The following is a 16,199-nucleotide window of genomic DNA, read 5'->3' as shown; positions in this document are numbered from 1 at the left end:
TTTAGACATCGCGCTGTATCAAATAGAACGCTGCGCTCACATCTGTGTCTTCATTTCAGGCATGATCAACGTGAGAATGGCCTCTAGACTCGGGGAGATTGTTTCGTAACTCACTGAACATAAAGCAATCCCCAATTGTATATCACTTTTCCCAGGAGCAGTTTGCAATCATTCTAAAACCATGGTGAGGGCACATTCACAAGGCCCTCCTCCACATCAAAAGGTGACTGCAGAATATACGATTCGTGTTGTATACTACACATTACAATCTTGTATATGAGCAAAGGGAAAAAAGGCAATGCTACGCTGCCTCTCCTTGTACTACATGTGTCAGATCAGCCATCCAGAACAACATGCAATGGTATCAAACGCCATCGTACAACCAAACCCCTAACCGCGCCAAAGGAATAAACTTTCCAAAATACCGCGAAGCGACGAGAATACCCTCCTACAACCAAAGCAACCATCTCAAGATACTCCAGAAAAAGAAGACTGTGCGGCCGACGACGCGCGATAGAGTGACGACGAGCCACGCGCACCACATGAAGCCCAGCAGCGCCCACTCGAGCAGCGTCCACCCAACGCGGCGCACCCAGCGCGAGCGCCGCCGCCGCATCCGCATCATGTGCTCGATATCGTCGGTGATTTGTTTGACAGCGAGCGGCGCATCGGCGCTGACTCTGCTCGAGACCTGCAGCGCCTCGTCGCCGCCTTCGCGGACGCGCGCGAAGAGGGATGTCTCCACGGTAGCCTTGATGTCCGTGATGCGGCTCTGCAATTGCACGACGGTTTCCTCGCGGAAGCGGCGAGCCTCGGCTTGGAGTTCTTCGATGCGCGTTTCGAAGGCTGTGGTCAGGATGCGGGCTGCGAGCACGTGCTCTTCTTTTCTGCTCACGCCGTAGAGATCGGCGTTTGCGCTCCTCGCAGCTCTTGTGAGGAAGGCTGGGGGGTTTTCGCGGACCTCGAGAGCGCGGCGGTTTATCTCCTTGGCTTTGATGCCGGAGCAGAGGAAGAGGGCGCGGACGCGGGCGATGTCGCTGGGGGTCACTATGGTCGTGGTGCTGGTAGCGCGGGCGAGCTCGGTTCGGCTGTCTGTGATGCTCCAGTGGCGTTTGCCCTCGAGGGTAGGCCGGGACGGTCTGCGCTTGGGGCTGATGGAGGTGCTGGACGGAGGCAATTTGTCCTTGGCGAGGGAGGTTACAGGGAGGCCTGCGTGGCCGACGCCGCCGGGACGTGCAAGGAGCTGGGAGATCCGATCTTGGCTTGCGGATGGGGATGGGGACGACGTGGATGATATGCGGGAGAGATCAAGGCCGGGGGGAGCAAGCTTGTCGAAGCGCGGAGAGCGATTGTTCGCTGTTTCGCGGGCCTGGCGGGCGATATGGTGGTCGGAGAGCTCTGAGGCGCTGTCCTCGTCTATCTTGTTCTGGTAAGAGGAGCGGAAAGAGGGGAGTTCGAGGTGGTAGCCGGTGGCCTTCTTGGATGTCTTGGAGGTGCTGCTGCCTGCAGTCTCGGCAGTCTCGCTCCGCGCGAGGTCGGGTCGATTCCTACGGCGGAGGGAGCCGTTCTCTTCGTCTGTCTCGGATTCAAGGGCAACGAGGTGGTCGGATGCTGCATCCGTGTCTGATTCGTCTGTCTGTCCGTCTTTGCGGAATATGAACCCTCCCATTTTTGAGCTCTCATTCTTCACGCCTTTGATGAACCTTGTGACGGCAGATGGCGGCTCCTTCAGCTCTTTCCGGTCTTTGTCTTTGATGGGACTTGTTAGGTTATTGGTGCTGTCATTCTTGCGATGTCCCAGAAAGTGTTTGACTGCGCCGGGTGCTGCCCATATCGCAGACCCAATACCGGTGCCCTCTTCAGCCTCTTCACTGGTATTGCGAGAGCTACGCTTCTTGTCTAACCCAGCTGGATCTGGCACGAGGTAGTCATGATCATGCTTCGCTTTGCTCTCTTCAGAGCGCAAGAAGTCCAGCTTGCTCTTCTTTGGCTTCTTTTGCGAACCAGCGCGACTTGGTGGTGGTGACACGTCGCTATCGATATGCGGGTAGTGTCTTGCGTGAATCGGGGTGCTTGGTGCTGTGCTATCGAACTCCTCAAATGATGATCTGTACTCTTTTGACGGATCTTTAGACAACTCAGGATCATTGCGCTGTTTCGGAGGCAACTTGAGCCCGTCTAATCTCACCCTGACAGACCCATTCGCCGAATCTGACACTTCGAAAGAACTTCGGACACCCTTTTCATCATGACCGTCAGCAGTCTCCTGTCCCCATTTGTTCGGGGTGTCCGGCGTGAACAATAGAGGGGGTTCCGTCCTCTGCGTCTCTTCGGCCTCTCGTTCCATGAGATGTTTCATTCTGAGCTTCAATGCACCGGTCTCGTTGTCCCCTTCCACCATTTGCTGAGTCTTCCGCGACCGACGTTTCTCCAGATCAGAGTCAGAGTCAGTAGAGTCCGTGTCACTTCCAGCCTGTTGCTTCGATCCGATCCAGTTATGTTTTCGGTGTTTCGGGCTCTCCGCACGGTTGAAGGTGGGCAAGAGCCTGCGCTTGCGGCCACGATCACTCAAAGCTTCGCTTTCGTCTCCAGTTGTGTTGTGGCTATCCGCTACAATGCCTTCGACCCAACTTCTCCTCCGTTTCTCGGGGTACTCTTTGCTGGCGCGGGCTGATAGGAGGTCTTGCTTCTGAGGTTCCTTCGGTGGGAAAATTTTACGTCCGTAGCGGTCTTCCACGATCGTCTTATTGTCGCCATGCTCGAGCCAGTGCGCATCTGCAAGCAGCTCTTCGGCACTGAACATCCAAATTTTGTTGGGTCTAGCGGGCCTCGCAGGTTCAGCTGCTGTTCCATGGTCCTCATGAAGCTTGGGCAAAGCTACTCCATCGAGTTGGCGGTACATAACAGATTTTGCAGCTTCTTCTACCCTGCCAACCCACTTGTGAACCTGTTCCACATCTGCAAACTCTTCTGGCGGATGCTCGAAACCTCTTCTTTCCCTTGCTCTGCTCCGGCGATTCCGTAACACTTGTAAAGGGTTATAAGGCCGACCAAGTTCATGATGTTTGTTCGCGTAAGAGGGCACCCGTGTTAATTGCGCGTGTGGACTGCCGGGAACGTTGTTTGCCGTGACCACGAAATTACCAGGCGCAGTAGAGTCAGGCTTGAGCGGGGGCAGGAATTCGAGAAGCCTCAGGTATTCTATCCTCAGCTCAATAAACGCGCGAGCCTTCTCCACTCGCTGCCATGTTTCTTCGCTCGGCTCTTTGCCAAGCTGCCCCTTTATCAACACCGACCCTCTGCGTTGTGCTGACATGGATATGTGGCGTCCGGACGATTTATCGCCAAATGGGGAGATGTTTCGCGACACTCTTCGCTGTTCGTTTAGGTATTGCCTCAAGTGATTACTTCCAGTGCCCGGGCTACTAAAACTTTCGTTCGGACGACCTCCGGATGTGGCATGTGCCTGTGGAGTGAGTAGTTGGCCAGCACTCAGGTTCCGCCGGCGACTCTCATTCAAGCTCAGAGCCATGTGTACAATTTGGTTCGGATCGAAGGCAGCCCGTGCTGTCGTAGCATCAGAGTGCTGTTCTCTGTTGTGTGCAGTCGAGGGTATCGCAGGTGCACCTGCTCTTGTCTTTCTGACATATACACCATCCGACGCATGGTCTTCAGTATTAACAGACTCTTCCCTCAGATTTGCGTCGGCGGGCCCTGCATCAGCCATCCTGACCTCCCTCGACAAAGGCGAACCACTCGCGATGCCATTTGCTGCATGTCTCTCTTCATGCTCGCTTCGTCCGTGCGTCTGGCTATGACGCGAAGATTGCTTGCCCTTTTCGTCCTTGTCATGTCCTCCGAATTGTGATAGTCGGCTCCGCGGTCCACTAGAGAAAGCGGAGTCTAAGAGGAAACCTCCAGACCTGCGATTCCGCTTGCGCTGCGCAAAGTCGCGTTCCCTAACAGCCTCCTCTTGCAAAGGACTCCCAGCGTTTCGCGGTTCCTCCTCATGGACGTTGCTCCTCCCTCGGCTGTTCTGCCTCGACCCTGCCAGGCTGGGTGGTTGCGACGAGCTGCCCTCCCCATTGTCTGTGTATGCTCCGGAGTATCTCGAGTTCAGCGTGGGTGAGGATGTGATCGAGGGCATGGACGACGTGGAGAGTCGACCCTCGCTGGAGGGGGCCGACATGACGGTGACGGCCGGTCTTATGCTACCGTCGCCGGCGAGGAACGCGCATGATCAACGGTGGTGTCTGCTGCCTCAAACGGGGGCATGCAGGGTGGTCATCAAACAATCGAATAGCGAGTGCAAACGCGTGGGAAGTGACAGACAGAGGCTGATACTGCTGGCAGATGTGGAGAGATGCAACGCGGCCCATGTTCAATCCACGATTTACGGGGGTCGGACCGCTTTCAGCATCCCTGCAGATCTACGTCAACGTTCAGAACTCCGCATGCGCCACGAAGCACCAGCCACGCGTCCAGGGCACGACAAGTGGCGCACCGTGAGCACTTGTGCACTTGAAAGGTAGCCGGAACCCGCGGAGTACTGAAGAGTAGTATAATATCAGATTTTACGTGAAGAGTAAGCTACCATGCTAAGGCGCCATTGTATGCTCGAATCCAGCCAACACCAATGTACAAAGAGACGACCAGCTCATCGCCGGCGCTAAGAAAATAATCATCAGCAGTTTGCTTACAACAAGTCCTTCAAGAAACTAAACATCCAAACGCCTGGGTCCATGGCTCCAGCTATGCATAGTCATATAACGCGCTGTATGAGATGCACATAGACACGCTCACAAGAGGCCCCAATGTCATACAATTCTGAGGTTAGTCTAGCTCTTGCTACACTTGTTGAGCCGTGGTCCCAATAGCGTGAGGTGGCGGCGGCGGCGCGCTCGTAGCTTCTGATATATCTCCAGTAGGTCTCTGCTGTGTTGGAGGAGGTGTAGGGGTAGGTGTAACGGCCTGGGCAGGGTGGTACCCCGTGTCTGTGAGCTGACCAGCTACAGGGTCGTAAGAGGCCCCGTGCTGACCTGCCAAAGGGCGCCCTGAAAGAGAATATTGGTGTTGCAACTCAATGTTCTCGTCGTCTTCGGAAGAAGAGTATTCGTAATTATCATGCTGACGTAGACTGGAACTCGCAAATGGGTTCGAGGCGGGAAGCTGTCCCTGATATCCAGCGACCTTGGAGGAGTATGTCGAACTGATCGTGTCGCTCGGTCGTATGCCCCCAAACTCTTCCTGCCTTCGCCTTTGCGATTGTGAAATTTGCTGGCGGAAGACGTTGCCACCGTGTTCATCGGCTTCCGGAATTGCTGATGATGTTCCCCGCTCTTCATCTGTAGCAGACCGCACAGGTCGCAGCGGTTGTATATCTTCTGCAATATCCACAGTCGGAGGCGGCATGGCGGGACCCTTACCCCACGCTCGAATGGGATATGCCCGACCTTTGCGCCAAGTTTCCGAGACCGGAGGAAAGTACTGACGGTAAGAACCCCATGCAACCAGGATACCCATCAAGCTGCCGGATAGAACATCGAACGGATGGTGACGGGCATCCATGATGCGGCTTCCAGCAATGAGCGCAGCCCCGAGCGTCGGTACGAGGACGATGAATGACTTCCAAACCTCACCCTTTGAATCGAGTACGTGGAGCTTTGCGGCAAGGTAGATGGAGAGGTAGAAAAGACCTCCGAACGAAACTGCGAATGTTAGCGTTGGGGCCTTGCGGGCTGTGCGGAAACCATACCACTGCTATGCGCTGATGGGAAACTCTTGAAGCCATCCTGCAAGATGTAATTGTCCTTTTGCATGCAATCCGCGACGGTGGCTAATATTATCCGTGATTTGTCCTCGGCGAACCTCTTCAGTACTTCATCCTTCAACTGGCATCTGGACCCTGTTAGTGTTCATTGTGAGCTTTACGTTGAAGGGCGCATACCTGTCCACGATATCCGGGCGGGGCTTTCCAATCGCATTCTTCAAGGCTCCTACACTCTTTATTAGTAACGAGAGCTAAGCCGCGGGGCTGCGCAACATACCAGTGATTGTGAAAGCAGCGCCCACACTGAGCATGAGCCCGAGTATGCCGCAATTCAGCTCCCAGAGCCTATCCTTCAGCCTATAGCGGCCAGTGAGGCGCTTCACCCCTCCTCTGCCCGTTGGCATAGCTGTCTGATGCGAGAATAACCCGTCGATGATCATGGTGTAAAACGTAATGATTACGATGGGGAAGCCGACAGCAAAGATGGCCGCCATGGTAACGGTGACGCGCTCCTTCTTCGCATACGGATAGTGGAGTGTCCAATTTTCGATGGCGAAGGGCTGGTGGAACGGCTCGATCTTGTCGACGATCATAAACACGGCGAGGAGGACGCTGTGATAATTAGGAAGGAGGTCGTGTGCGACGACACGCGCGGTAAAAGCTCACAAGATAACGACATAGTCGAGGATGTAGCTGCATCAATTAGCGGTATGTTCCTTCCTATCCTCTCCAGTAGAGCGACGCACGAAAATATAACCCTCTTGGGTAGGCGCTTCTTGGAGAAGGGCAACCGCTCAGGGAGCTTGTTCGTATTCCACTGATCCATGTTCAAGCTACCGCATCCAGCCGCGCAGCAAAACCCTCCGAAACTTCCTCAGGCTCGCACTGGTTCTTGGGGCCCCTCGGAATATGATTGCCCTATGAAAGGGTTGCTGCAAACGTCGGCGGCGTGGGTGTTTCGCGCAGAGAACGGGGTATCAAACAGGCGACTCTCGCGGAGAAGGGCGGGAGAGCGAAAAGGAACAGAAGGAGCGGAGGGACCACGGACGTAAAATAGCAGCTCGTTGCAACTGCAGGCCAGGGTTGCTCTTCATCAGCGTCTCCACAAAGGAGCTAGGCAGTGTAAAGTTGTATTCAGCGTGGCTGAGACTGCTGACAGGTGCAGCGCAGCCAGCAGCATCTCAAGTTAGCGTTGGAGTCTGTCGCTGGGCGACTTGGCTGCTCGGCGGCGCGAATCATACCCACTTCGGCGCGAGACGCCAGGGGCGCTCATCGCCCGGGGCGGTCCTCGCAAAAATGAGCGCGGCAGCGAAATGCGCGGTCCCACTCGAGTCGGCGCCCGTGCGATGCGATGGAGCGTCGTCGTGAGCTGCAGCTGGGGCAGGTCTACCGCCCTCGGCGTGGCGCTTCTGGCGATCATCCAAGGCTAGCGTTCCGGGCTGCGGCTGGTCCCTTGCCTATTTTCACCATCCAGCATCCTGGCGTCCTATCAGTGTGCAATAGCGAGCGTTACGCATTGTGAGGCGGGCTCTACGTGTCACCGTACATTTGTCTCGCAATGTCTACCATCCTCCCGGACTCTATTCGCCATTTCAAACGTCCGCCTCGACTTTACTTCTTCGCTGGCGTAGCTACTCTTGGTACTTGGATATTGCTAAGGTCAATTACCAGACCACCCAGTACAAGTAAATCAACTTTGATACATTCGCCAAAAGATACTCTATTACCGCACCTTACCGCTGAAGAAGCGAATGAATTGCCTTATCCACCGAATCCCCTGCCAGGACGCAGAGATGTAGAGTCTGCACTTGGTGAGTGTCCTCGGATGAAAAGCACAAGGGTATACTCACGCTTAATTATTTTCAAAGGTAGTACCCGCGTATATGAGTGGGGTCCAGAAGATGGGCGTAGAATAATACTCATTCATGGCATTTCCACACCAAGCATAGCACTTGCGAACCTTGCCCACAAGCTTGTTGCCAGAGGGTGTCGAGTGATGCTGTTCGGTAGGCCACATCTTACTAGTAAACCAGTTCGTGCTTTTGATTTGTATCCATCTTGGGGTGCCACGAGCGAGCTCTCCACATCAATCTGCGGTGCCTCGTCAAATGTTTTGGTACCTCGTGTTGCCCCATGATGAGCAGGCCACCCAAACTTTTGACGAGGTACCGGATTCTTCAAGATCACATGTACTTGTCACAACCAGACTATCTTCTGCACAATCCCCTGAACTCTCGGTCCTGCAAATCTACTCACATTCTATAGATCTCTTCGGTCGGGGCTATTCGTCCACCGCCTCTCCACGCACTCACCCCCACACTACTCTCCTCTACCTCGCACAGCTATCCAGCTGCATCAGCTCCTCAAGTATACCCTGGACCTCATTTACCCTGATCGGCTACTCTCTCGGTGGCGCTCTAGCAGCAGACATCGCGTCCCGCATCCCCGCATCAGTCCAAGGCTTGATTTTAATAGCACCAGGCGGCCTCATCCGCACCTCGCACATCACCTGGAAGAGCAAGCTATTGTACTCCACGAGCGGAATCCTGCCAGAATGGCTGATCGAGAGACTGGTGACGAGGAGGCTGTGGACGGGACCACACGTGGCGACCGAGCCTGAGAAAGACGTTACCGAGTTGAACGAGCATGAACCGAAAGGTGGACTTCGGTCTTCTGCAGTATACACCACAAGTCATCATAGACTCCTGCCAGACTACCCAAATAGTACCGCGGCCAAGGTTGTCGACTGGCAGATTGTGCACCACAGGGGCTTTATACCGGCTTTTGTTTCGTCGATTAGGCATGCGCCCATCCATGGGCAGCAGACGCGGTGGGCAATTCTAAGGAGAAACATTGAGAGAGGGTTGGGTGGGTTGAAGAAGGTTTATTTGGTGCTAGGGGAGACGGATCCGATTATTGTTGCGGAGGAGCTGGTGGAGGATGCTACGGCTGTGCTGGGGAAAGAAAATGTGGAGGTGAGGATTGTGAAGGGGGTGGGGCATGAGGTTGCGATTTCGAATGCGGATGATGTCGTGAGCGTTGTGGAAGAGTTATTTGCGGTTGGAAAAGAGGCATAAGTTCAGTCACGTATAGGTTTACAGAAGGAGTGTAGAAGGAGTGGTTCGAAAGCATCATCCTCCAATACTCGTGCTCGTCCAATTGTCCTAGGTCGTAGTAACGTACGCCCAGATATTAATACTAAGCGAAGAACGAGACGGCACTTCCTTCCCAACTACAACACCAATCCACCACCACATCACATCACCCCCAGTCTCTCTCCCATCCACACCAACCGCTCAGTGCCTCACCACCCTGTTCGCACCGCCACACCACCCTCCTTCCCCCCTGCTTCCCCATGTCGGCCCTTCTCCAGATCCCGACCCATGTCCCGAATTCCCTAAAGCAGCAAATCCACCTTTTCATCCCGCACACGCGTGTCAGCATTCCCCCGAGGTTCAGCCCCCACATTCTAAGAACGTTCCCAGAAAAGCACCGTGCTTGGTCATGGGTTTTTGCTGACGGTTCGCGCGTCTGGAGCGCGGAGGAGCTAGCTGGGTAGGGAAAAGTTTTGCGGTGTACTTGTCAGGTCAAGCATTGCCTTCCATGACTTGGTGATATTAAGCAATTGGACGTGTTTTTTTGTGATATAGAGAGCACAGCCGAGGTTGGCAATAGGTATAGTAGAAAGCGACCATAGAGATGATTGAAGAGGGGCTCAATTATAACATCATGCACTTCATCCATTTTAACAAGATCTAGTCCACAAGATCTCATCGACATATAGCTCAAAAGTATATATCCAGAAAACGCCTCCTATGTGGTATAGCGAACAACCCGCGTAAAAGTATCAAATCATGATTATCATGGACATGGCACTCTCCCACAGCCATGTCCCCAGCTCCAGCCCGCAATCATTAGCGATTACTATCCACAGCGTACATCCGTAGCATCCTCCCCCAACGCTTAGACATGTTGCTGCCTGAATGGCTCGTACGTGTGTCCCGACTGTCCGTGGTGACCGCCCATGTCGTGCATCTGGTGCGAGTTTGCGCTGGCACCCATGTAAGGCGATGCAACCCTCTCGTAGGTGTACGGGGTCTTTTCGACGACGACCTTCTTGTGGGGGCTCTTGCCAGAGCAGCAGCAGACGCTGATGAGCCAGAAGAAGCCGCTGGCGATGGAGAAGGCGACGCCGATCCAGAGGACGGAGAGCATCTTGGAAGACCAGGAGGCCTTGATGTTGTAGGGTTCGAGGACGGTGCGGAAGACGGAGATGAGGGTGCCGTAGAGGGCGGTCGAGGTCGCGGCTGCGGCGATCATGAAGACAGTTTGTGCCTGAATATGATGTTAGTCTACATAAAAGTAAGAATTGGAGATTCCTGGAGAAGACGTACGGTGGAAACGATGGTGGTGATCAAACTTCCCCACCTCGAGAAGATGGCCGAAATGCCAACAAGCACCTCAGCGATCGTGAGTACAAGCGCAATCATGTAGGCGATGAACATCCACCGCGACACCTTGTGGTAGGTCTCAATTCCGTTCTTGAAGTCATCGGGGAAAGCAGCCTGGATGCTAGTGTTCTCCAGCTTCCAGACCTCGAAGGGGTTGAACCAGAAGTAGTTCTGGCGGTCGGTGCAGTGCCAGTTCTCCTCCTTGCCATCCTTCAGGTCTGCCTCGCAGTAGTTCCACAGCCCAACTTGGTAGATGTCGCGCATGTTGCCTGCCGAAGCGGCGACCTGGAGCGCCTCGGTGAGATTGTTGTCGGGTGTTACACCTTCGGGTAGATTGTCGATAACGTTTTCAGGATCATTCTTAAAGCCTGTTGTATCCGCCTATACAAATCTAGTCAGTATGAAGTTCGCAGGTAAGGAGTTGTCGCGCGCGATGGCACGAGGCTGAATTGGGACAACGCACCCTGAAGAAAAACAATTCCTTGGACAGATCACTCTTCTGGTACGCCTGGCCCGACAAGACGATGGCGAGACACAAAAGACTCGCAATCGTCAACGCCATTGGCGTGAAGATACACGCGAAACGCCCTACTTTGCCCATCTTGTCTGGTCTTCAAACAACAATCGCGAATCGCGCAGAAGCAGTGCCGGGGTCGAACTTCGTGACGTAGTATGCAGAAAGCGACCGTGTATCCAGGGACCTGTGCGGTAACCCAAGATATATCGATGAACGTAAATAAGGAAAAGGCGTACGACACGAGAACGATGGTAGGATAGTGTTAGCGGCGTAGGATGGCAGCCAGCTTTTGTACGGGCGACGCCTCAGCTCGCGGCCGTTTGGGTGCCCTCAGCCCCCTTGGCTTGGAGCCTGGTCAGGGTCTGTGCCGGCCACACCATCCTCCAGGGCCCAGCACCAGCCTCAACGCACCTTCGACTGTTCCAGTAAGAGGCGCGCATGCAGCTGACGGACCTAAGCCTACTGTAGGAACGCGTGGAATGTCTGGCATGGCGGTGCTGATCTCTACGCGAAGTTTGGGACCGCAGGGCCTCCGCTTGGTGTCCAGCTGTGCGTCACTGACCGCTGGCTTGGACAGTCAGCGCTGTTTGTGCTCTGTTGTTGATTTCCCTGATTGGGATTGAACACTGCGAGCCATGCAAGTCCTATGTCGTGTGTACCCGACGCCAATTGACTCGAATCGGCAATGAGCAGCCTTGCGTTGGATCTTCGTTCACAAGTGTTCTTCAAAAGGCGTGGCGACGCTAGGTGACGTGCCCCAACGCGACAAATCTCCACAATCAGCCCGGGCGAAAGTTGATCTCCATCCGCGCGAAACAGACGCTCGTACTTCGCACACAATCCTCGTCTTCCTCGCGTACTACAATACCAGTATCCATCAGAGATGAAGCAGTGTGCAACGTGCATTGTATGCAGCCTCACCCATCGGCAGCATCTTCTTCCGCCTTACACACAAACACAAGACTCCTCAGCCCAGCCAAGCCCAATCTTAGCTCCATCTCAAGCCCATGTAAGCAGTGCCCCAGCAAAGCAACCCGCTGTTAAAATTAGACGGAACTCGCTTGCGGGGCGGACAAGTGCGAGCCTTGCCTCTTGTGGCTGGTGCTAAGCCTCCGTTGGCGGCGCAGTTCTGCGCAGCAGAGCGAGATTGCGAAAGCTCAACACCACGAGTGTAGCTCACGATGTCGTTGTACCGTATTGAGTGGATCGTGTGATGGCTCTGCCTTGTGGCACAGTGCCATGCCATCCGTTAGTGAAGAATCTTTTCCGTGTAGCAAAGAGTGCTCGGTAGACCATCCGGAGGGTGAGCAGGCTACGCCGCGAGTGTGTAGCATGTTGCGGATAGCTTCGCGATGGTTTGGAGAAGATGCTATCGTTAACCCTTCCCAATGGATTGATGCGGATATGACCAGCACAGAGGTCCAGCACAGTGCCTTCAGTTGTAGAGTGTGCTGCACTCCGTAGTTAAGAAGCTTGGTGACTTGTCCATGCTGCTAGAAGAACCACAAGTTCACTGTTGATGATGCGTCGAAAGCGTGCATCTTGCGTTGATGTGATTTCGAGCGAGTGTAAATGCGTGCAAGGCTAGGACGTGTGTAAGATGTCAACCGAGTCGTGCCTTCCTTTGCTGATGCTTCCTGATTACTACGGATGAAGCCCGACGTCTAACTTGACACTCAGACATTGCACGCTCCTGCGTAACGTCTATCCGTTGTACACGTGCCCATTGAAGTAATGATGGCGTCTGAAAATCATTCCGCACAGTGGAACATGCCACTATCACACACGTGACTCTACATGCCCACATACCCACATGCAGAATCCTCAAACCCCACCTTTTCTTATCATCGCAATCACGCAAAATCTGGATCACCCAATATACGCTTTTGAAATGCTGATCTTCTTGAATTTCTATATGCACTTCTTCTGCATGGTGGCCCTCGGCCTACCCTGCGTCAAGCGACGCGCGTCATGCTCATCCTGATCTTCGGATCCCCTCATCTCCCCCTCCACCACGTCGACACCCAAATAGTCCATGTGACTTTTCCAAGACTTTCCCTGATAGTCTTCTAGGTATAACCCCCTACACATGCTTCCAATGCACCAAATGCTGCCCTCTCTTAACATGCAAAGAAACTGTCTGTGGCTGTAACAAATGAAAATACACATCTCATCTCCAGATAGATGGAATATAGATGACCAAGAATGCAAATGGTATAAAATGTGTCGCCAAATCGCGCACGAACGTCGAACAGAAGCGAAAAATGTAGACATGTCAATCTCCCACCAATGTCGTGAAAATGCTGCAGATTGCCGATTCCCAAGAAATGGAACGCCATCATGGTGTAGACATTAAGCTTTAGGACTAATGTCTGGAAGCGATCGGTGCGCCAAAACGCCGTAGCAGCCACGTTCGATGTGATGCTAGTCAAGGTATAATGTTGTTACAAGCGCGAGCGATGTCGCGGCTTCAAAGTGGTGGGTATCGAGATAACTCATCTTAACCCAGGCTAGGTAGCGAACGCTCAGGTAACGAAAGAAGCGTGGCAGGGCCATGGAGGGTTCGGTGTGATGAGGGTCGAATCCATAAGAATAGGGTAGAAGCGAACGTCAGACAAGCGAAGTCTTCATCGTGGGTGCTGGTTGTGAGGATCCTGACCCGGGGTACCACGGCCCTGTTCTCCTCTTGAACGGATCCACTGGGCATTGCCGTTCGTTCGGCCTTCGAGTGCCTTCTGTGCGTCCGGGTCTGCTCGTGCAGAAAGCCGTCCGTTAATGATGTCGTCGGCGTTGATCTTGCTGACTGATTGTGCGATCGAGGTGATAACGTAGGTGCGCAGCTCACGGTCTTCACGCATGTCTTCACCTTCGAGGCGGAACTTCTCTTGCTTGCCCATGTTGTTTCGTCGCATGTTGCGAATCTCCGTCATGATGTGGTGGAGGACTGCCTCGGGTGCGCGGCTACGTTCAGCGCTGTACTTGGTAGGGTCTCGCACGTATCTTCGCGTGACGTCCATGGCGCCATCTGCGGAGAAGGCAATGCAGTATGAAAGCTTCTTGCCCCATCCTTGAGAACAGTCAATTACATGTACAGTGCGCTTGGAATGAGGAGATGCATACCTTGAGTGTACAAGAGAGGCTTATCCCAAGCCTCCTCACAGACGTCTACATGTACCCATCGCTTGCGGTGAACTGAGTAGACTTCGGTCCAAACCTGGTCCTCAGCGTTCCAAACCCATCTGACTCGTGATCCGACGGCTCGGCAGAGCATGCTGAAGCAGTTGGCCCATTCGCCACATCGACCTCGGCGGGTCTGGAGGAGCACAAAGGCGTCATTGTATCGCGGGTATCGCTCGTAAGTACCGCAGTGGTCTAGTGAACACTTGTATAGCTCGACTTGGTTGGCGCCGCGCGCCTGCTCGTCCGGGAGCGGTGCGGCCATACCGACGCCAATTGTCGGCGAGTAACAGCGGCCACATGGCGGGTTGTTCACCCAGGAGAAAAAGGAGCGTTTGAACCAGCGCATGAGCGCTCTAACGACACAGTCTTGGTAGCCCCAGGCAGCCTTCTTTCCAGCGCCGAGGCTCTCGGCTTCGGCCTGGAGAATCTGGCTCTCTTCTTCGGCTTCACTATAGATTTGCTCCAACGGTACTACCCGCAGGGCTTCGTCGAGAAGACCAGGGTTCTCCCACCGTAATGGCATGTTGGAGAGCGAGTGAAGCATGTTCTTGAAGCGGAGCGAGCGGGCGTCCTGCGGCGGTTCCGGTACGAGGGGTATGTTTCGGAGTGACGAATAGGACGGGGGAGCGTTTTGCACGGGCGGCGGCTGCGGCGTACCAAAGTCTCGCGGTGCGGGCGATGCTGATCGTGACTGTACGGATCGCGAAGAGAGATCGTTTAGGCGCTTTGTGCTGAGGACCTGGCGGAAGCGCTCTGTCAGTTCGGTGGCCAGCTGGGTGGCGTCGACATTGGCGGCGGACGGCCGTGAGGCGCCGTGCGAGTGCTCCATGGTCGGATGCGGTGGTGCTCGCAGCGGTCGCGAGAAGCGTTGTGTCGACAGTGTGGTGGTGGTTGCGTTCTGCGTGCGCAGAATGGGGGAGCGGCGGCGTTATAGTGTCGCAGGCAGCGGGTCCTGGCTAGGCGCGGTGCACAGCCCTAGATGATGCGGTGGAGGGCGCAGCACTGTGGCCGAGGCAGCAGGTATTCTGGGAGCGTCGTCTGCGACGATGCGACTGTAGCGACGGCAGCGCAGCGTGCAGAGAGCGCACAAAAACAATGTCGAAGAGGATCTTTCTGGTGCGTCGAGGGGACGGGGTGGGTTTGTAGGGGCCCGGGCGAAGATGAGGAAGCCGGCGCTCACTGACACTCGAGCATACGCGGCCTGGCAGCTGCAGCTTGCGTGGCAGCACGGAACGAGCCAATCGCGCGCCGCTCGCTTCGCAGCCTCTCACGCAGTTTCTTTCGCTCAGATGTTCTCGCGCCTTGCGAGATTCATACTATGATTATCGCGGCCGAGTGCGCGAGACCGCGTGTATTGCTGCTGTTCGTCGAGACACGCGCAGAGCTGTCCGCTGCGGTGCGTTGCGCCTCTTCCCTCTGCCCCGAATGCGGAAAGGCGCTCGTACTCGACCAGGTGGCGGTTGAATGCTCTGCAGACTCGCCTCCAATTGCGCCGTATCCAGCTGCAACCCAATACCACGATTTGAGATTGAGGATATTCGTCGCAGGGGCCTCAATATGCGTTATCGCGCAGACCACATCAATAGAACAGGCGTTGCACGCCCTCAGCACCTCTCCAGACGCGGTGAAGACGGCCGCGTAAGCGCGTTCATTGGCTCTTCACGCTGGTGCAGTGAGTGCGCGGCCACTTCGACTACGCTTACTGCATCCGTCACCCCTGTTCGGACTCCCCTCAACCGCTTCAAACTGATACATCGCCAATTATCCAAGACCTCATCCGTCCACTGTTGGCACAAGTTAAGACGACGGCCTCGCTCAACACGCAATCGTGCCTGCTGCTTTACCCGCTCCGCAGTGGAAGAGTCGTGATCGCGTGCGGACGCGAATCTCCCAAGGCGGTCCCACAACAGCCTCATCCACATCCCGTGCTTCGTAACGGGTGGCGTACTTGGCGGGCCACTCGTGTGTATGTAACTTAGTAAGCCTTTTCGATGCCACCTTGGCGCGTCGCGTCATCATTGCACTCCGTTCAAGACATACTACGTGCGAGAGATTGCCGATTGTATGACTATCCGTACTGGTAGGACTTGCGAGCACTGAACAGTAATTGGTGTTCGGCTGCGAATACATTGAAATATTTATGTTGTTGAGCTTGGTTTTTGATTCTGTGCGCTGATGAGATCTCTCCAACTATTGTATGTAACACTGAGTTGAGCCTTGCTGAGGTGAACGAGCAATGCCACAGGAATGATCCAGGTGCTGCCCAAGCCACGTGCAACGA

General features: G+C 54.6%; 4 protein-coding genes across 4 annotated transcripts; all 4 read right to left on the bottom strand.

The window, feature by feature from the left end:
- Positions 1-448: 448 nt before the first annotated feature.
- On the bottom strand, positions 449-4,147 carry N0V89_003141 (uncharacterized protein; the record flags this gene model as incomplete). Its single annotated transcript, XM_056211943.1, has 1 exon — positions 449-4,147. One exon carries the CDS (start codon positions 4,145-4,147, stop codon positions 449-451), a length of 3,699 nt encoding a protein of 1,232 aa, XP_056075416.1.
- A 701-nt stretch (positions 4,148-4,848) lies between these two features.
- N0V89_003140 (uncharacterized protein) lies at positions 4,849-6,363 on the bottom strand (the record flags this gene model as incomplete). Its single annotated transcript, XM_056211942.1, has 4 exons — positions 4,849-5,708; positions 5,756-5,898; positions 5,948-5,996; positions 6,048-6,363. The coding sequence occupies 4 exons, from the start codon at positions 6,361-6,363 to the stop codon at positions 4,849-4,851; spliced, it is 1,368 nt and encodes a 455-aa protein (XP_056075415.1).
- Positions 6,364-9,733: 3,370 nt separating this feature from the next.
- Positions 9,734-10,783, bottom strand: N0V89_003139 (uncharacterized protein; the record flags this gene model as incomplete). The annotated part of the gene is made up of 3 exons (XM_056211941.1): positions 9,734-10,105; positions 10,165-10,602; positions 10,685-10,783. 3 exons carry the CDS (start codon positions 10,781-10,783, stop codon positions 9,734-9,736), a joined length of 909 nt encoding a protein of 302 aa, XP_056075414.1.
- A 2,582-nt stretch (positions 10,784-13,365) lies between these two features.
- Positions 13,366-14,747, bottom strand: png1_1 (Protein png1; the record flags this gene model as incomplete). The annotated part of the gene is made up of 2 exons (XM_056211940.1): positions 13,366-13,805; positions 13,859-14,747. 2 exons carry the CDS (start codon positions 14,745-14,747, stop codon positions 13,366-13,368), a joined length of 1,329 nt encoding a protein of 442 aa, XP_056075413.1.
- Between the last annotated feature and the right edge of the window lie 1,452 nt (positions 14,748-16,199).

Source organism: Didymosphaeria variabile, assembly GCF_027946475.1.
Source record: "Didymosphaeria variabile strain IMI 356815 chromosome Unknown scaffold_2, whole genome shotgun sequence".
Lineage (NCBI taxonomy): Eukaryota > Fungi > Ascomycota > Dothideomycetes > Pleosporales > Didymosphaeriaceae > Didymosphaeria > Didymosphaeria variabile.
This window is presented reverse-complemented; position numbering and strand designations above follow the sequence as displayed.